Raw genomic sequence first — 21,439 nt, 5'->3', positions numbered from 1 at the left:
GTATATATATATATATATATATGTATATATATATATACGTATACATATATATATATGTACGTATATATATGTACGTACGTATATATATATGTACGTATACGTACATACGTATATATATGTACGTATGTATATATGTATATGTACGTATATATATATATATATATATATATATATATACACATACGTATGTACATACGTATGTATATACGTACATACGTATATATATATTATATATATATACATATGTATATGTACATATGTATATATGTATATGTATATGTACATATGTATATATGTATATGTTCATATACATATATATATATATGTATATGTACATATATATATATGTATATGTACATACATATATATGTATATAATATAATATATATATATATGTATATGAACATATATATATATATATATGTATATAATATTATTTATATATATATATGTCCATATACATATATATATATATGTATATATAATATTATATACATATATACATATATATATACATACATACATATATACATACATACATACATATATATATATGTATATGAACATATACATATATGTACATATACATATACATATATATATATATATTATATATGTACATATACATATACATATATGTACATACGTATATATACATATGTATATATATATACATATGTACATATACATATATACATATGTACATACGTATATATACATATGTACATATATATATGTACATATATATACATGTACATACTCCTTTGGCTCTCCGTTCTCCTCGCCAAGCTTGCTTTCTTTCTACAAAAGGCATTCGGGTTTGCCAAGACGCTGTTGATGGTGAGAAATATTTTGTCCTTTCCTCGAGCTCAAAGCTGTTGGCACTTGGGTATGCACTATAGACCTTTATGGCGTATGTTTCAGGAACAATTGCAGCCTTTTACTCCTCTTAGAGTTGTTCCTGATGGTGAAAGAATGGAGGATTGGATTTTTCTCAGGACAGATCTTGGAGATTCTATTTCTCTAAGGTTTCGGCTGCTTCGATCTATAGATTGATTATTTTTGCGCCTTGGTTTGTTGATCGAGTTAATAAGATTTGGCTCCTCACTAAGACAACTCGGTGGTGGAAACAAAACCTAAAGAAAATTTGGCATAGTAAATTGCCGCTGAAATGTAGATTGTTTTTATGGCGATACTCGTTGGGAGTGCTCCGAGTTGGAGAACTTCTTGAGAAAAGACACACAGCTACACGGAAATGTTCTTCTTGCCCTTTCATAAAGGAAACAGTGATGCATCTTCTTTGGTCTTGTCCGGAGACCAAAAGTTTTCTTTGCCAAATTTCTCATTTTCTTCGGCTCAGATTTCTAGTTTATTCTTTGAGATTTTTTTGGCTCTTTGGTAGGTGCCCTTCTACATTGGATCATGCTTAGTTCTTTCCAATGCCCTTTCTTATCTTGACTAGATATTGGGCTTTATGGACAATTTGGCATGCAAGAAATCAGTTGGTTTTCATTCCGAAAGGATTGAACGCTATTCTTACTTTCGTCAATCCTTGCATCAGTCTTTGTTTGATTCCATCCATCTGGATTAGATAGATGATGGCCGGTTGGCTTTGTTTTTTCAGTGCTTTTAGCTTTTGTGATTGCTTTTTAAGAAGTTTCTCTCTTCTTTGAGGACTTCATTTTTTGTACAGTGAAGTAATAGAACATAGCCTTTAAAAAAAAGAGTGTGTGTGTGTGTGTGTGTGTGTGTACACACACACACACACACACACACACACACACAAAACACACGTATATATTATGTAATGATAATTATATATATGTGTGTGTGTGTGTGTGTGTGTGTGTGTGTGTGTACACTCTTTTTTTTGTGAAACCACTATTTTATTTCATTTTCGAGAACCCTCAAAGCGAGAGGCTCTCGTTAAAATTGTGGAAAAACACTTCATAGTTTTGCTGATCAATTTGTTGTGTCTCAAAAGTGTCATGCAATGATTGACGTAATGATCGACAAAAGTATACGTACTTGTTGATCCGACGTTGTGCAAACTCCTCATAATTACAACTAGCCATATTGTCCATATAGCCCAATATCTCGCCCATGCAAGGAAAAGAGCATATTCTTGCAGTCTGGAAGGATATCTTCCAAATATCCAAAATATTTTCCGAAATGTTATCCGAGGGAATCTTGTACGCGTATCTGAAAGTGATGAATCAAAAAAGCCCTTGTGTCATTGCATGCCCATAGCAAATGATAAATACTCTCCATCTGATGATTGCACCATAAACAATTTGGAGCCGCAATTTTTCGTTTTGCCAACTCTCTTACCGGGAGCATTCTCGTGAGAAATCTCCATAGAAAAACCTTATGTTTTAAAGGCGATATGCTTTGCCATATCTTTCCTAAATTACCTTTCCACTAGCCTAAGGACTTGTTCATATGCCACACCCGATCCGCATGTCCCCTTATCGAAGGCTGTGGAAACGGTAATCTATATGCTCTTGTCGCTGTTAGTCTACAAAGAGGAAACTCCGCAATATAACCTAGTCGGGTGTTCTTTAGCTGCCAATCAGCCTATGGTTGCCCAACTGACACACACACACACACACACACACACGTGTGTGTGTGTGTGTGTGTGTAGAGAGAGAGAGAGAGAGAGAGAGAGAGAGAGAGAGAGAGAGAGACTCAATATGAAGGGCTTTGTGTGAATATATGCTCTTATGTGTGTGTGTGTGTGTGGAGTGCATGTGTGAGAGTATATCTTGATACAGAGTTCTACACCCACTATTGGGCATTGATGACGTTAGTGGGGATGTCGTAGTATCTAGTCCATACTATGCATAATGGAGTTGATAGTTATATAGTCTTGTGGGTTGACTACCATGAGTATATAACATGAACGTTCTTAAAAGGTGAGTTTGGGCATGTTCCTGGATTCATCTAGGTATATATATATATATAGATTTGTATATATATGCACACACACACACACACACACACACACACACACACACACACACGTATATAATATTTTATATCTAAAATATATGTATATGTATATGTGTGTGTGTGTGTATATATATTAGTATGCATGCGTGCATGTGTATATGTATGCATTCTTGTTACAGCATCTTGGTTGTGATCTGAGTCGGGGTTTTGTTGGCTTCAACAGGTATTCTTTTCAGTACAAGATTATGCTTATTAGCTTGTACTCGACCCTATTTTGTGCTTCAGCTGCTTTTGAATGGTTAGTATTATATTTTGATAAAGCTTGCATGCTTTGGTCAACCAGTTTGATTGCTTGTTTTCATTCAGTAATGGTGGGAAAATTGTTTCATGGGCCTTGCTGGCAGGTATAAGACTTTAGATGTTAAAAATATTTTGATTGAGACTCTATCCCATCATATGCTGCCTTCCTTAATTGGGAGGAGTATGCTGTGGTCAGAGCTGGATTCCATGTTGAATGATACATCCAAGTTTCACGAGGATTATGTGAAAGAAGCAGCTGATCTCGTTATCCTGGCATATAGACACTGTAATTATTCCAAAGTAAGTTTAATGTCATGAGCCTTATTGAGTTCTTAATGTGTGCATGCTTCTTCTGCCCGTTTTATAGGGAACATTGTCAAGAACTCTTACTTTTATAATGCTTTCTCAGGTTTTAGAGCTTGTTCAGCTTCATGTCATGAGCCTTATTGAGTTCTTAATTTGTGCATCCTTCTTCTGCCCGTTTTGTAGGGAACATTGTCAAGAACTCTTACTTTTATAATGCTTTCTCAGGTTTTAGAGTTTGTTCAGTTCAAAGATAGACTCCAGCAATCACATAACCTATTAGTTACAAAGGTTGAGGGCAGTATTCTGCAGCTCACACAGAAAGCGTGCAATCTAGACGAAGTTATGGTACAGCATTGTCCTCCCCTCCCCCCCCCCTCCCTTTCTTCTTCTGCTCCCTTTTCCCTCCTTTTTAAGAGGAAAGAAATTGAGTAAGCTGACATGGATTTTCAGGTGGTTTTTGAGAAGATAGATTATGGCCATGAAGCTTCAAAGTGGGGAACAGATGAGAACTTAGCTGCTTTGTCATTCAATGAGGCCCTTGAAACTCGGCCGTGGTGGTCTCCTGTTCCTGGTGAATGCATTTTGACAGGTATGAGTTTACCTGATTTTTTAAACAATAGAATTTCTCTTGTTGAACAATAAAAATAGTGATTGGATTTTTCCATTGTAAATGGTCAAGGCTTTTTGAGTAGCATGCCATTTGATTGTCTCGGAGAGCTTCTTTGATTATTTTGTGTATATGCACGCGGAGAGAGAGAGAGAGAGAGAGAGAGAGAGAGAGAGAGAGAGAGAGAGAGATTAACTTCTACGTGTTGAAAGCATGTAAATACATCTGCTTTTGCTTTCAAAGGATATATGAGAGAGAGAGAGAGAGAGAGAGAGAGAGAGAGAGAGAGAGAGAGAGAGAGAATGAAAGAAAGAAAGCTGTATTAACGTCTACTAGAGGCCGAACTCGATCTATGAGACAAATCAATGTACAATTGTCAATGTCTTCTGGATGTCCAGAGAAAAAAGGACAAAATGAACATGAAATAAACTATGAAAGTACTGAGCTAGTGGGGGGGTGTGATGGATGGAGCACTACTGCTAGAGGCTCAATATGCAACCTATATGCGTAGGGTATAAAGAATGCAATGCAGATCTGTCTAGCTCCAACCAATACCATAATGGGGGTGTAATATGTCATACATAGGCGATGGCGAGGCAAAAATACCTCGGAGAGAGAGAGAGAGAGAGAGAGAGAGAGAGAGAGAGAGAGATTAACTTCTATGTGTTGAAAGCATTTAAATACATCTGCTGTTGCTTTCAAAGGATATATCCAAGCAAACCTTGAGTTGTCATCAATGAATGTGACAAAGTAAAGATGCCCCCCCATGGATAGGGACCACATACATCACTATGTAAGAGCTGTAATTTATTTTCAGCTCTAATAGTTCCATCCTTGGGAAGTGCATCTTTCCCAAAAACACCCCTCACATACATGTCTTGTTGGAGACTCAAGAGGCGGCATATTGTCAACCAATGATGCTTCTACAAAAGCATCAAACTCCGAAAGTTTACATGCCCAAAACGAGCATGCCATAGTTCTGTATCATGCATAGCAAGAATGTTGGCAGCCAGTGTATGTGTATCATATGGACACTTGTTATAGCTGTCTAGCTTATACAAGCCATTGTATCATGTTCCATAAGTGACTATAGCATAACCCCTTGTAGGGTCATTGACTAAACACCTCTTATTTGCAAATTCAACCACCAAACCTTGATCACTTATGGCTGAGACAGAGCATATTTTTCTTTATCCTTGGAACATATAATACATACGTCATGCATACATTTGCACCATTGGTTGCAACAAGCATGACCTTGCCTATCCCTTTCACTGGAATGCAGTACAAGCTTCCAGGTATTTTTATGGTACTGTTGTGGAGAATTGATTTTTTTTTTGATCTGCACATGATACAGCGCGGCCATCAGAAGCATAAACCAATTGCTGAAATATATCTTTGCACGAAGTGATACGGCTTGAAGCACTACTATCAAAATACCAAATTGCATCCTTATTGTGGGATGCAATCAAAGACAGTATTAGCCGTATTAGCTCTAATCTACTGTAATCCAATTATTTATTTTCAGCTCTAATCTGCCTGCTGGCGCCAAGGTAGGTAGGTGTGTGTCATCACCACACACAATGCCGCAAATCCCTTTGGCTACTAGTAGATTCCGAATCATGAAACTTGAGTAGTTTGATCCATCTAGCTTATCCTCTTGGGATAGCACATCTATAGCGTTTGAGCCATGATGCTAGAATTCACAATGCAGGCAAATCAAAAAGCACTTACGTTAGTTGCTAGGCAACCCAATGTTCCTATGCAAAATTTTTGTCTGCAAAAAAGGAAGCTCAAACAAGAGTATTCTTGTAGATTCTTTGTTTGAGCCATGATGCTAGAATTCACAATGCAGGCAAATCAAAAAGCACTTACGTTAGTTGCCAGGCAACCCAATGTTCCTATGCAAAATTTTTGCCTGCAAAAAAGGAACCTCAAACAAGAGTATTCTTGTAGATTCTTTGTAGTGTCTAGAAAAACACTTAATGCGTATACATATGTTTCAAATCTCTGCTCTGTAACCTTGATACATGCTCCAAACAGAAAAACCCCAAATTCTGCATACAATTTTGGTCCCAATTTGTGCTAAATTGCATGAATTTCAGAATAGCCCCAAAATTTGTGACTCTATAGTGTAGTACTTGCAAGCTGAAAGCCTCTTAAAATTCAGAGATTCAAAGAGATGCAGACAATTGACATAACCTTGAATAGAGAGCAGCTGCTTGCTGACAGAGAGAGAGCAACTGGGTGACAACGTGTTGGTCGGGGAGCTACTTTAGGCACATGTGGTGATGTGGTTGGGTGCAGGCCAGTGAGGGACATCAAGTGACGACATGGTAGCTGAGTTGGCGAGGAATCGATGACGATGGAGGAGCTAAAAATCGCAAGGAAAATGTTCCCTTGCCATGTAAACCCAAAAGTGGGCTGAGCTCCGCCTATTAAGATTGCAGCACTGCCCACTGGCTGGGTGGTGGTGGTTGTCCCCATGAAGGGGTAGCGCGAAGCTACAATGCATAGGCGGGGTCAGAAAGAAATTTGCAGCGCAAAGTCTCCTCAGAGAGGCCACGAAGAGAAGCTCACGATCAGAAGCTCTCCACCATCAAGAGTAGTAGGCCAAGCTCTTATACCAAATGTTGGAAGGCCATAGCAAGAGAGAGAGAGTGTTATGGTTTCAGCTCAGAGCCACACGAAGATTGAGATAAACACATAACACAAATTTTTGAGAGAGAATTTGTGGAGGTGATAGCGTGAAGCTACAACGCATAGGCTGGGTCAGAGAGAAATTTGCAGCGCAAAGTCTCCTCAGAGAGGCCACGAAGAGAAGCTCACGATCAGAAGCTCTCCACCATCAAGAGAAGTAGGCCAAGCTCTTATACCAAATGGTGGAAGGCCATAGCAGGAAGAGAGAGTGTTATGGTTTCAGCTCAGAGCCACACGAAGATTGAGATAAACACAGAACACAAATTGTTGAGAGTGAGAATTTGTGTAGGTGATAGAGTCAACCTTCCACATATATCCACCCATAAAAATAATATAAAAGTACAAAGCAATGGATAGTGTTCTTTCACACTGGATATCCAAGGGGAAAAACCACATGGGAAAAAGTTCCCTTGCTTAGGTCATGTTCCCACATAGCACTACCATAAGTGTGCGATTGCCTTCAATTCCAAGGGTCTATGACACCAAAAGTGATACAGTGGTACCATGGATATGCTGAGCCTTGGAAAATTGAAAGATAAAAAAACTTCTAACGCTAGCGACGATACTTGCCTTGGCTAGAAATGATCTGATGGTGGAGGGAATGTAAGGCCTCTATGATGGGAGCATGTCATATCGATGGAGAATCCCCAAATTTGTCTTTGTTGGATAAGGGTCATGGTGGTTTGGATTGAGTGTGTGGGCCTGTCTCTTAGTGTGCAGTCTGAGTACTACATCCTTGTGTCGTCTGAGCTCCATCAAGTACATGCCCAGGCATCTCTGATTATGATACTGTATCACGTGTGTGAGTGGGCCACATCCCTCTCGAAAAAGACCATGCCCAAGGATTATCTGACCTAGAACTGAAACCCTATTGAGTTTTCGATTAGTTATCGAACAAAACAACCTTAATGGCTAAGTACAAACTTAGCTCCAAAGAGGGGAGCAAGAATCAAAAAATTGGAAAAGGCGAAGGATTTTCTTCTTCCCCGACTCGCTGCTCTGGAAGGAGGAGGCTACCTTATACACTTTGGTGGGGGGGGGTGGGGGAAAACAACCACACGGGTGGTCTATAATGCCAAGTAAGCTCACCACCAATGTCAGTGAGAAAAGGACTGTGACGCCAAATCCTATGCCAAAGCTGTTGAGCCTTCGGGCAATCCCGAAGGCAATGATGGTGGGACTTTTGGAGATGGTGACACCTTGAAAAAATTGTTGGTGTACCTCGGATGGGGAGCCAAGTGCCAACTGCCAAGATCCGATGTGCCAGTTGCCACAGAAAGAGAGCGCTCTTTCACGGCCAAAAACAATCCCGCATCCTTTGCTAGAAATCTGTGAGAAATTGAGGAGGGAGGCCTTGAGACTGCCAGTGCCCTGTTGTTGCTAGAGTGCTCTTGATTGCGGGCATGTGAATCCTGTAGCCCAACCATGCAGTGTAAGCAAATAAAGGGGTATAGAGAGCCTCCTCTCTATCAAAGGGATCGTGCCATGTCCACTCCCCCGGATCCCATTGAGGTCGCGTGAGAGGGTGACCTTCCCATATCCATACTAGAATCCCTCTTTGGCTACCTTGGCCAGTGGAGGGTCTATGTGCCAACTATGCTCATGGAAACCAATCACCCTCACCCTTTGCAAGGTGCATCCAACGATCCACTAAAATCCTCCAAAGGGGGATCTGCTCTATCGAGTTTGCCATGTGGTTCGATAGAGAAGGTGACTAAGGTGGAGACCAAAGGGTATGTCATGTCTGGTGAACACTCCCAACCACTACGCCAAGGGGGTCCCTGAAACTTCTATAGGATGGAAGAGTCAATGGCGAAGGTAAGTTTGTCCCTACCCCATATCCTAGTGAGGCTTCTCTCCTGGGCCTCTGGGGGTATCTATTTGAAAATAAGTCAATCTTGTTAGCATTATTCATATCCTGGTAGTGTGCCCAAGTTGTGTATCAGGGATGCACAGATTTATCCCGGGCAGCACCATATTTTTTCCTCATGTTCAGGCCCTTGGTTGTAGGGTTGGCCGCCCATTTCTCGAATATTTATTTTGTCCAGTCGTGGGTCTTTTTCTAGAGCCAGTCGGCCAGCTCCAGTAGGAGCTATATAAGGCTAGGCTCTTTCTCATTTGTACTTATCTTGATAGGGGCTTCCAGGCCTGGGTCCTTCCTCAAGGGAGTTGCTCATCATGCCCTCACTTACGGGGACCACCCCTTGCATAGGGCTGTTTGTATCATTGCTTCTTCATCATTATGCAGATTTGTTTTCTTTCTCTCTGTGCCTATGTCTAACGCTTTCCGCTGTGCACTTTTGACATGGTATCAGAGCACCAGGTTGATTCTGTAGTTCTGGCGTTTTTTCTGAGAGAGAAGGATTTCTGCGTTTTTGATACTTGCTGGTTCCAGAGGAGTAGGGAGCGTTGTGGCCTTGTCTGGGGTGGCCAGAGGAGGTACCCTTAAGGCTGCGTTTTCTGCCCTTGTGAGCAGGCGAAGGGCAGCCACCAATGGCATCGTTTTGCAGGCCTGGGGCAGCCAGAAGAGGAACTGTGATGGTTGCGTTTTCTGCAGATCTGGGGCGGCCAGAGGAAGTACTGACATGCTGGCTGCGTTTTTTCTCTGGAGAAGGTGCTGTCAGCAGCCCCTAAAGCTAAGTGTTGGGACCTTGTGAAGAGGTGGAGGGCAGCCCCCTAGTGCTGTGTTTTCTGCAGATATGGGGCAGCGAGTATGGAAGATACACGTTCTGCGTTTTCTGCAGATATGGGGCAGCGGTAGGGGAGATACACGTGCTGCGTTTTCTGCAGATCTGGGGCAGCCAGAGGAGGTGCTGAAGGTGCTGTGTTTTCCTCTTCCCTCTCTTCTTCTTTGTACACGTGCTGCCGGCTTGTTACAGCAGCATTTTTTGCATTATCTCATCTGCATTTTTGGAGGCAGTGGAGGCAGGTGTTCTTTTCCAGGAATGGTGCCTTCCCACATGGCCTTGAGCCCTTGCTCGGCCAATCTTTGCTTTGTCAGAGTTTTCAGACTCATGGGTGCACACTTGGATTCACATCCTCGATGTGTGTGTGGAAGACAGTTAGTCCTTTCTTGACAGTAGAGGGGGTCTATGAGTTTGTGCCAGTTCAGCATAGTCTTGCTGGTGTGTGTACAGGTGTTTCCTTTAGGTTCTCAGGGTGTTCACTTTGAGAGGGGGATGTGGTTACTTGAGCCACTCCTATTCCCTAGGCAGATGGCCTTTTGTATTACAGGGTACAGGCACAGGAGTCTTCATCCCTAGGATGAGCATTGATTTGGGAGCTTGGTGTATAGGTTGATATCGGCATTCATGGAGAGGCAGGCTAGGTCACTTGGTGACGAGAGCTGTTGTTGAGGCTCACAGGTGCTTGCTCAGTTGCAGGATGGGAACAGGATGCATGGCAGTGGTATAGGTTCATTGGGTACAGGTAGGTACCAGTGGAGCAACAGTTTGGAGCAGATGATTGACATCAGATTGTGCTTTGGGATGATGAGTTGTGGATGGTTGGTTCCACATGGACACGTGACTAGTTGGTTGGGAGCTTGCCAACTAGGGGTGTCAGGTTTTGGCAGGAGAGCTTTCTTGAGCTCAGTGCCATAGTTAACACCAAAGAGCTGAGGGGGTGTTTCCATGTGATTGGGTGACTCATAGGGGTGTGTGAGTAGTAGTCCCATCACGCGACGGCGAGTTATGGATACAGGTTTAAAGGTCAGGTGCTAGCAAGATTGTCAGCTATAGTGCTGGAGGTATGTTTCTTCCACTTGGAGTGTTAGCAAGACAGAGAGGCATTCTTGGACCGAGGGATACATGGAGATTTGGAAACCTTGTATCTGGAGATTGGTGCTCAACAAGCTCAGAGTTGGAGGCTTGAGTACCAAGGCTGATGTAGACATTGTGGGCCTCTAGGGTGTCTAGAGGGGATGCCAACAGGGAGACAGTTTGGCGGTGTTCTCTAAGGAGCAGATTTTTTCTTGGAGGTAGAGAGTTAGACGACATCTTTTCTTGGGCTGAAGAGGGAGCACATTGTGTGGACTGGTGTGATATAGAGATATGGACATGTGGTGGTTCATTTTTTGGATTTTGTTGGACTTTTGGATTGGGAGCAGTTTCTTGGAGTGAGTGGCAGAGGCGGGAGCAGATCGACTTCTCGACTTGCTTTGGAGATTTCCTTTTCCAGCTCCTTGGACCGGTTTCTCTCCCAAGATTTGAGAGGGGGTGTTAGCATTATTCATCTCCTGGTAGTGTGCCCAAGTTGTGTATTAGGAGTGCCCAAGTTTATCCCGGGCAGCACCATATTTTTTCCTCATGTTCAGGCCGGGTTGGCCACCCATTTCTCACATATTTATTTTGTCCAATCGTGGGTCTTTTTCTAGAGCCAGTCGGCCAACTCCAGTAGGAGCTATATAAGGCCAGGCTCTTTCTCATTTGTACTTATCTTGATAGGGGCTTCCAGGCCCGGGTCCTCCGTCAGGGGAGTTGCTCATCATGCCCTTACTCACAGGGACCAACTCTTGAACAGGGCTGTTTGTATCATTGCTTCTTCATCATTATGCAGATTTGTTTTCTTTCTCTTTGTGCCTATGTCTCACGCTTTTCGTTGCGCACTTTTGACAAATCTTCGAGTGAACGAGATGGATCCATACTCAAATCTCCCTAGAAACGTGTGGTCAGGCCCCCAACGTACGACCATCGGGCAGCTGCACTAGGGGGTTTCATATGAAAGGTTGACGAAGGTGCTCCCCGGATGCTGCTGGAGTGGAGTGTTGAAGGGCCGATTTGAGGTGATCCCAAGTGCGCAAGAGGTTGGCCACAAATCTGTCCTCAAATGCAGGGCTAAAGCGACGAGCGCGCATCTTCATGAAAATCCATCTCGTACTTTGGGGCAAGGGACCTCCCAAAACTAGGGAGCAGGCCAAGATCTTGGCTAGGAGAAAGTCCTTCCAGAACTCTTCCACCCGAAAGAAATCCATGAACTATCAACTTGCCCAAAAGGGCGCGGCTTTGAATAGAGGGGTTGATGATGTCTTGCCCAACACCCCCCCCTCCGGGTGTGGAGGTTGAATGATCACTCTCCAGGTCACCTTGGCTTGGGTGGGCCGCCCATTGCTACCAGCCTATAGAAAGTTGCAAATCAACTGCTGAACCTGACCAATGCAATCTCGGGAAAAGGCCCAACAAAGAGGTGATGTACCACGTAGTGGTGAGAAGAACATGCTTCGCCATCACTACTTGGCCAACTAAAGCTAGGGATATCTCTTGTCAGCAATAGACTACATGTGCAACAAGACACGACGACAACGGCCATCGAGGCCAAGCCCCCCCTTCCTTGGATCCCTTGTGCATCACACAAAAGTGTGGAGGGATAGGGAGGCCATTGGGCTATTTAGCCCTTTATCTAGGTCATAGACCTTTGATTTTTAATGTGGGATATCTAGGAGTACACATGGTGACTAGAGAAGAACGTCATCGCCAACACACACCCCCCCTCCCCAGACGTTGGATACGGCTCCCTACACAAGAGGCTGCAACTTAACGATGACTTGGCTTAGAGGTCGACAGGAGGCTTAGGCTCAGAGGCTTGGCAATGGTTGCACTAACTTGGCTCGTCATAGCCAGGTTAGTATGGCTCAAGGGCTTGATCATAGCCTATAACCCTGCAGTTTTCACACAAGGCAAGAGCTTCATCGTTGACGGCCAGGAGAGAGCGAGGTAGAACCTTGTTTTGTACCATGCCAAGGATAGAGTACATGCACAACAAAACACGATGACGACGGCCCCCCAAGCTGTGCCCCCCCCCCCCCCCCGATTCCATGTGTACCACATAGGAGGGATAGGGGGCCAATGGGCTATTTAACCCTTTATATAAGGTCATACACCTTTGATTTTTATTATGTGGGATATCTAGGAGTACACGGGGCAGCCAGAGAAGGACGTCACTGTCAACATCCCTGAGCAAGTCCAGAGGCATCTAGAAACATCTAACTGTTTTGGGGTAATGATGAGGTCTCTCAAGGCATGCTCTAGTTGGGTCTTATGGTGTTTCCATATTATTTGACTTAAGCTTGGCGTTGCCCAACATCCTAGAAAAAAGCTGTGAGGAGTGTCTGGCCATGGTCCTTGCACCCTATTTTGGCCTTTAATGAGTTAGTTCGAGAGTTTGTGTATCTCACTTAAGGTAAGTGTTGCACACCTCTGGTCCACATACTTCATGAGTTGGCTAAGAGGACAATTGGGATCTGATTTTCCATGTGCATGTCGATGCTTCAACATTTGCTATTGGATGGGTGTTAGCATAGCCTAGGGATCATAACATGGACTTCCTTATGACCTTTGCTAGTTGTTAACTCAATGATGCTGAATGCAATTATACCTCCATTGAGAGAGAGAGGGTTTAGCCATGGTATATGCTGTAAAGAAGTACATGCACTACTTCATGTCTACAAATTTTTTTTTTGTCGACCATCAAGCTTTGTTGTATTTGGTGAATAAGCCTTTCACCACAAGGCTTATCACTAGATGGTTGCTAATTCTTATGGAATTTGACTTCACCATCACTATGAGAAAGAGTTGAGTGCGTGTCCATGCCGATCATCTTTCCATAATTCCAAATGGAGAATCCCTTCTAGGAGTGAAAGATGATCTTATTGACGTTACTTTATTCACATTGACCACATACTTGGCCAATGGATTTCCAATAGACTATCCCATCAAGAAGGATAGAGCCAGACCGCCTCATCAGAAAGGCTGTCCTTGTGAGGGACTTTTCTCGAGGATCACCTAATACATAGGCATTAACAAGTTTAGAGAAACCAAATAAAAGGGGTGTAGGCAAGCTCACCACCCAAATGTAGGTTTATGTCCGCAAACCTCCTAGGGACTAAGGTTCCACTCCCACGAGTCCATGCTAGTGCGTCCCATACTACCACTGCTTACCCATAAGACCCTCGACAAGACTACCCGTGATCTGCCATATCCATGGTAGGAGTAAGCCTCTTGGTTCAGGTCTAGACTACAATGAATCAATAATAATCCAAGACTCACTTATATAGTGCTTATTGCTGCTATAAATAACAGTCCGATCATAAATAGCCAATAAGCTTGGATTTATTAAATCTGAATCCTAGCCACCTGAATCATCCTGCTTTCTCTAATCCCAGGGCTCCCCTAACCCTACTGGAGTAGTCCCTTACCCCAAGGATTAGAATAGTAGTAAAATAATTCACATATGTCCACATTTTTGATAACTCTCATCCTAATGGAGCTTGTTGAGAAAAGTGGTGCCGAAGTGTAGCACTAGGAGATTTCCACAAAATGGATAGATCGGAGGTCCTTCATTACCTTAATGTTTTGGGGGTTGGATGGCTAGATCAGTTTGTAGAAACCTCTAATTAAGCACACATTGGCGTGAACACAACTGGGATGGGTAATCTCTCGGGACTTGCTGCCCCCCCTCCCCAAAACACAATTTCCAACATGGTTTCAAAGGAGTGGGTTGAAGAGCCACTATAGGAGCCAAGTTGATCCTTTGAGCAAAGAAAACATGGACAAGTTCAACCTATGAGCTAAGAAAAAGTGGACAAGTTGGCACCAAGGGCGAGTGTTGAGAAAAGTGGTGCCAAAGCGTAGCACTAGGAGATTTCCACAAAATGGATAGATCGGAGGTCCTCCATTACCTTAAGGTTTTGTGGTCTAGATGGCTAAACCAATTTGTAGAAACCTTAGTTAAGTACGCATTGGCATGAACACAACTGGGATGGGTAACCTCTCGGGACTTGGCCCCCACCCAATTTCCAAAAGAGCTCCGAGATGGATACCTTGAAGCAGAGGCTGCATCAAACCTTTGATATGAAGGATTTGGGTGATGCAAATCACATCTTGGGTATGCGGATACTTCGGGACAGAAATCAGCATGTGTTGTATTTGTCTCAGAAGGAATACATTGGCAAAGTCTTGCAGAGGTTCAATATGGATGGGGGGAAGAAGACTAGTACTCCTTTGCCTCCATATGTGAAACTCAGTGCTATGGACAGCCCACAGTCGGATAGAGACAGTGCTGATATGGCCAAGATTCCGTATGCTTCAGCTTGTGGCAGTCTCATGTATGCCATGGTTGCTACTAGGCCGGACATTGCATTTGCAGTGGGAGTGGTATCTAGATACATGGCCAACCCTGGCAAGAAGCATTGGGAAGCAGTGAAAGGTGTCATGAGATACCTGAAGGGCACACAGGATATGTGCATTTGCTTTGGCAAACAGGATGCATTAGTGCATGGTTACACGGATTCGGATTATGCCGGTCATCCAGATAACCGGAAGTCTACTACCGGTTATGTTTTTACATTCACAGGAGGTGCTGTGTCATGGATATCCAGGATGCAGAAGTGCACAGCCTTATCTACTACAGAGGCCGAGTATATTGCAGCCATAGAGGCTTGCAAGGAGGCATTATGGCTATCTCGGTTAGTGGTTGATTTGGGTTATACAGGGGATATTCCATTGTTGCATTGTGACAGTCAGAGTGCCATCCAGTTGGCAAAGAACCCTGTCTTTCATGCAAAGACGAAGCATGTGGATGTGAAGTATCACTTCATCAGAGAGGTGATAGAGAACAAGCAAATTCAGCTTGTTAAGATTCATGTGGATGTGAAGTATCACTTCATCAGAGAGGTGATAGAGAACAAGCAAATTCAGCTTGTTAAGATTCATACGGATGACAACCCGGCTGATCTGTTGACAAAGAGTTTGCCTCCGGAGCGGTTTGCTCATTGCAGACACTTGATGGGCATTGGATGAGGCCAGTTTCAGCCTTGATATGGCCTTGTATATTATCATGTACATGCTGATTTTTCTTTTCCTTCATTTAAGGGCACTTTGCCTTTAAGTGGGAGGTTGTTGGGGTAAAGGCGTTATGCCCACCCTTATAGTGTGTACAAGCCCATAAGTTATAGTACATAGTACACTTAGTACTTTTAATGTACTAAGTGCACTATGTGTACTAGTGCAATATACATGTGTGATAGGGGAGTCACACACTCATGCCTCATGAGTTGACTTATCCCCACAACTCTCTCTCTCTCTCTCCCTTGTTCTTCTCTGTGTATGTCTCCTACATGAATACTCTAACCTAACCCTAATTCTGTTTCTCTCACACAACATGCCCGGAAACGCCTGGAGGATTGGCTTTCCACTGGGTCTGGTATCGCATACAGTTGCCTGGAAACGCCTGGTCTTATATGGTTTCATGAACAGAAATTGCTCATGCCAATGCTTCATTGCATAGCATCTTTATGTGCTTGCTTGCAAATGAAATTGCATGTTGTTTTCATGCCTGCATGATCTATGTGTAGTTCCGGACTAGGGGACGCCCGCCCGTGAACCGTGCGTGTGAAACTGTCTGCTGACATGGTTGTGTGGCATGTGAACAGGTGGTAAGTATTACCCAATCTAGGCTCAAATAGCCCTTAGGACTTAGCCAATATTTATAAGTGAGTGCGTTCCCATTTCATTAAAGTTTGGGCGCCCAAAAGTCACTTATAAATTATGACCGCTTCCAAGTTCACACTCACTGAAGTCCCGAGGTGGACAAGACTCAATGTCCAGGACCTGATCCTCTCTTTTTACTCATAAATGGGCATCTCCCCATGTCCTCTCACCTGATTGGATCCCAATTCACTTACTTATTAAGAGAAAATTCGTGTTTTCTCTTCATGAGGATTTTTGGAGGCTAAAAACTCTGTTTTTTCACCATTTTTCTGCATTTCCAAGCTCTCCATAGCCATACCCAACTTTCTAGGGTGTTTTCCAAGCTTCCAAGAGTGTTTTCAAGTGCTAATCACTCTCCTACTCACTCCCAATGACTGAAATTCAGCAAAACAGCTCTCATTTTTGCTGTAATTTCTGGTCTTTTTGCTGAAAACTCTAATTTCAGCCTTCCTTTCTCAAGTTGAACCATAGGGGAAGCTTTCCCAGGGTTCCCTTCATCCTCTTGAAGACTTTTGTCGCGAAGGATTGCGGCAAATCGAAGATATCAACACTTCTAAAGCTTCCAACGCGAAGGCTTCCGCTTGCAACAACTTCTATGAAGACTGGTAAGCTAATTGGACAATGTGTTGTCATTACTTATTCAGTAGAAGGGCAGGACTCCTTGTTTAGCCGCCCTGTGTAGTATTTCTCTTGTGCTATGTGCTCTTGAAGATGTGGCTACCTTGCTTGGTAGAACATAGAGCCAATGGTAGAGAATATGGGCACTGAAGTCGGGCCGGGCATCAAGGCAGCTCCTTGGTGATCTACATCGACATACCATTGTTTTCTAAATGCTGAATTTCATATGCATTGGCATGGAGGATTTGGCAATGGATGCCCGTGAAGCTATGTATTGAATTTCTCCAATAGTAATACAATTTACTCAAGGGAGGGGTCGGCCGTTCCGGCTCATTGTGGGTCTCTTGTCAATTCAGCAATTTGCTTCTTGTATATGAGCAAGTGTCCTTCAAATCTTAGTGTATTTAAGTGTATTGATTAGCATTGTGTTCAATTAAGTTACGATCACCGTGAACACTAGCTATCTCTACACTTAGAACATTATGGACAGCCATACAATGAATGTTGGAGATGCTAATAGAAGAGGCAGGGACAATGAAATGCATGCCTCCAATGCTTTACAGGATGAGCAAACTCATGTGGTGCACAATAGGGAACATGAATATGTGGGACAGCCGTCCCATGGCAAAGAGAAGATGCAAGAAGAAGAGTCCATAGTCTTGAGGGCTGAACTTACTCGTATGCAGGCTCTTCTCCGTGCACAACAAGAAGAATTGAATCTCTATCGCTGCGAGGATCCATTGGTACATGATCGTTTGAAGGCCAAGAAAGCTGAATCTTATATGGATCGTGCAATGGCAATGATTGCTCAAGAGTTGCACATGCAACTGAGGGATGCAGCACGTGCATACTTGGCTCGTACCGAGGATGCCTATGCAGAAAAGGCAACCATCCCACATGTCTTGGAATCCCCACAAGTGCCCGAACAAGAACTTATGTCTAAGAGGATGAATCTCCATGCTATGGGAGAGGAACAATCAGTGACTTCACGCCATGCAGGAATATCTCATGTAGCCCGTGAAGGATACAATGTTTATGGCAGTGGTCAAAATGTATGTCAAATGCCATTGCCGGCTGAAAATGTACATGCACAACACATGCAACATGGGCTGCAATTTTCTGTTGGTGCAGATATTCCGCGTATCTCTCATGCCACTCATGCCTTCGAGTGTGCTCGTGAGGGAGAAGCTATGGCTGAAAATGTATCAATGCATGTTGAGGGGCCAGCCATGCCTCATGCTTACAAGGCACATGTATCTATGCCCTATGCATCACCTTTTGGTCCAAAAATGATGCCAATTACAGGGACTGTCCCAATGGACAAACATGGGGGAAAGCATGTTGAGATGCACACACATGCATCAAAGTCTCGTGACTTCAAAGCCGCTGACAAATCTGTGAAGTTGGACACATATCATGGGGAATACGATGCATCAAAGCTAAACCCTCATTCAAGGCAAAGAGAGGGCTGTCCAAAACCTGCAAAATGATGGACAGCCACCTATAAGGGACCAAAACCAAGCCAAATCGGGTCCAAAAGCTGAAAATAAGTTTGCTAAAAAGCGTCCTTATAAGCCAGCAAACTTTGGTCTTAGTGCTGAGAAGAAGGAGCAATATATGCGTGAAGGCAAATGCTTTACTTGTGGCAGCACTGAGCACATGGCAAAAGCATGCCCAAATAAGAAGAACAAAGCTGAAAATGCTAATGTACCGAACCCTAATGTGCATATGGTTCCGGATGTGCAGGGCAACACTTCACATGATAGCAAAGATATGGTTGTATGTAAAGCTTGGGGACAGCTCAAAGATCAGCCCGCTTTGTTCATGTTTGATGATTGTGCATCTGAAAATTTCATATCCACTCAGATGGCAGCTGCGTTGGGTATTGAAGTGGAGGACATGGGTCCTCAAATTGAAGCAGGGGCTGCCTTTGTTGGTAGAGAAGTGCAGGTCATGCCTATTTTTGGCAAGTTGTGTATACACATTTAAGGCTATGTGGATCATGAGGATTTTTTTGTGGCGCCTTTGAATGGCTGTGATGTATTGCTTGAAAAGCCTTGGCATACATGTATTGATCCGTGCAAGGCTTACAAGACTAACAGGATCACCTTCATACATAAAGGCCGAGAACATGTAATTGATGCTGGTGAAGAGGGTGATACCATTCCCCTTGTATCTCATGTACAAATTAAGAAAGTAATGAAAAAGATTATTTTTGCGTAAGCTCTTCCCCATATTGTTCACCCGTCCTCTTGGTTCAAAAGAAGGATGGATCCTTTCGTATGTGTGTGGATTATAGAGCTTTGAATAAGCTTACCATCAAGAATCGGTTTCCGATTCCACACATAGACGACATCCTTGACAAGTTGGATGGATCGGCATGCTTTAGCCGAATTGATCTCAAGAGTGGATATCATCAAGTGCGTGTAGCGCCTCAGGATGTACACAAAACTGCTTTCAGGACAGCATTTGGGCTTTATGAGTATCTTGTTATGCCTTTTGGTCTTACAAATGCCCCGGCTACATTCAATAGAACGATGGATCGCATATTCCGTGGATATAGGAAATTTACAGGTATCTTCTTTGATGACATCCTAGTCTTCTCGAAGACCGAAGAAGAACATAAAGCTCATTTGGCTATTGTTTTTGAAGAGCTCCATAAGAATAAACTCTTCATAAATGCAAAGAAGAGTGAGTTCTTCTTGTCAGAGATACATTATCTTGGGTATATTGTGTCGAAAGATGGAGTGCGGATGGATCCTTCAAAGATTGATGCAATTCGGAATTGGTCCGAATTGAGTTCGGTGCATGAGATCCGTAGTTTTCTTGGATTATGCTCTTACTACCGTAGGTTCATTCGGCACTTTGCATGGATTGCTTCTCCTTTGCATGATTTGACAAAGAAGAAGGCCGTGTTCAAATGGACTAATGTAGAGAGAGATGCATTCCTCAAATTGAAAGACGCAACTACTCATGGTCCAGTGTTGATCGTTCCGGATTTGCAAAAGCCTTTTTGTGTGGAATGTGATGCATCTGGAAATTGCATAGGGGCTGTCCTCAATCAAGAGGGACATGCCGTGGCTTATGAGAGTCGTAGGTTGCATGATGCAGAGCTATCTCTTGGCATATATGAGAAAGAGCTCTTGGTTGTAATTCATGCACTTACTATATGGAAACATTACCTTCTTGGGGCTGATTTCATTGTGAAGACAGATCACCAGAGTTTGAGATATTTTCTTACTCAAACTAAGTTATCAGAGAAGCATATGAGGATCGCCAATTTCCTCTCTATGTTTCATTTTCAGATATTGCACACCCCGGGAAAGAAGAATGTAGTGGTCGATGCATTGTCACGAAAGCCGTATGTAGCAGCTATCTCGGTTGCCTCTCATGGGGACTTGTCTACCATGCATGATTTATATCATACGGATACTGATTTTGCCACTATTTGGGCTGATTTGACGGTTGGTCATGCACATGCCTCACATGTGATCAAAGAGGGTTATCTCATGAAAGATAATTGCCTATGTGTGGTGTCTGACATGAGGCAAAAGGTTTTGGATGAGTGCCATGCTCCTCCATATGCTGGTCATAGAGGCATAATGCCTACTACGCACATGATTGAGCGGTATTTCTTTTGGCCAGGTATGCGGAAGGATATAGAGGCACATGTACGTGCATGTATCACCTGTCAAAAGGTCAAATTTGATAGGCAAAAGGCACCAGGTTTGCTTCAGCCATTGCCTATTCCCACGCAACCATGGGAAAGTATTACAATGGATTTCATTATGGACTACCCAACAAGGTAATGATGCAATTTGGACAATTGTGGACAGTTTTAGCAAGCAAGCTCATTTCTTGCCGGTCAAAAAGACCATCAAAGCTGAGCATATGGTTAAAATATATCTTGCACAAGTGTTCAAACATCATGGAATGCCGAAGTCCATTGTGGGGGATAGAGATCCCAGGACTACAAGTCTCTTTTGGCGGGCCTTATTTGATAATATGGACACCAAATTGGACTTCTCATCAGCTTATCACCCTCAAACGGATGGGCAAAGTGAGGCTGCAAATTCAGCCGTGTTGGATCTCTTGAAATGTTATGTGGCGGATCAGAAATCTTCTTGGGAGAAGTACTTACCGCTTGTGGAATTTGCATACAACAACATAGTGCATGCATCTACGGGAAAGGCCCCGTTTGAGATTGTTTATGGTAAGGTGGTTTTGCCACCCATCCTTCGCACAAAGGATGAGATATTTGCAGCTGATGAGTATGTAAGAGACTTGGATATTGCTTTTGCTTAGGTGCGGACAACCATTGCAAGGTCACAAGACAAGCATTAAAAGGTTGCCGACAAGCATAGAAGGCAATTAGATGTTAAAGAGAATGATTGGGTATTGCTGAAATTTGAGAAAGAAAGACTTGCAAAGAGGCCTGGCAAAGAGGGTGCATATCCTAAGCTTGCAACCA

General features: G+C 43.2%; 1 protein-coding gene across 4 annotated transcripts in view; it reads left to right on the top strand.

Annotated features, from left to right (window-relative positions):
• Window positions 1–21,439, top strand: part of LOC147605027 (Tetratricopeptide repeat (TPR)-like superfamily protein) — a 59,925-nt gene that overhangs the window by 28,103 nt on the left and 10,383 nt on the right. For all 4 annotated transcript variants that reach the window (XM_086794100.1, XM_086794101.1, XM_086794104.1 and 1 more), the window contains 4 exons: window positions 3,176–3,250; window positions 3,357–3,552; window positions 3,784–3,903; window positions 4,009–4,147. In XM_086794100.1, the coding sequence (XP_086650226.1) occupies window positions 3,176–3,250; window positions 3,357–3,552; window positions 3,784–3,903; window positions 4,009–4,147 (530 nt within the window). The remainder of the gene's footprint in view (window positions 1–3,175; window positions 3,251–3,356; window positions 3,553–3,783; window positions 3,904–4,008; window positions 4,148–21,439) is intronic.

This window comes from Cibotium barometz, chromosome 60 (genome assembly GCF_041138505.1).
Source record: "Cibotium barometz isolate CiBa-2024 chromosome 60, ASM4113850v1, whole genome shotgun sequence".
Taxonomy (NCBI): domain Eukaryota; kingdom Viridiplantae; phylum Streptophyta; class Polypodiopsida; order Cyatheales; family Cibotiaceae; genus Cibotium; species Cibotium barometz.
Note: the sequence above shows the minus strand (reverse complement) of the source record. Positions and strands in the feature narration are given on the sequence as shown.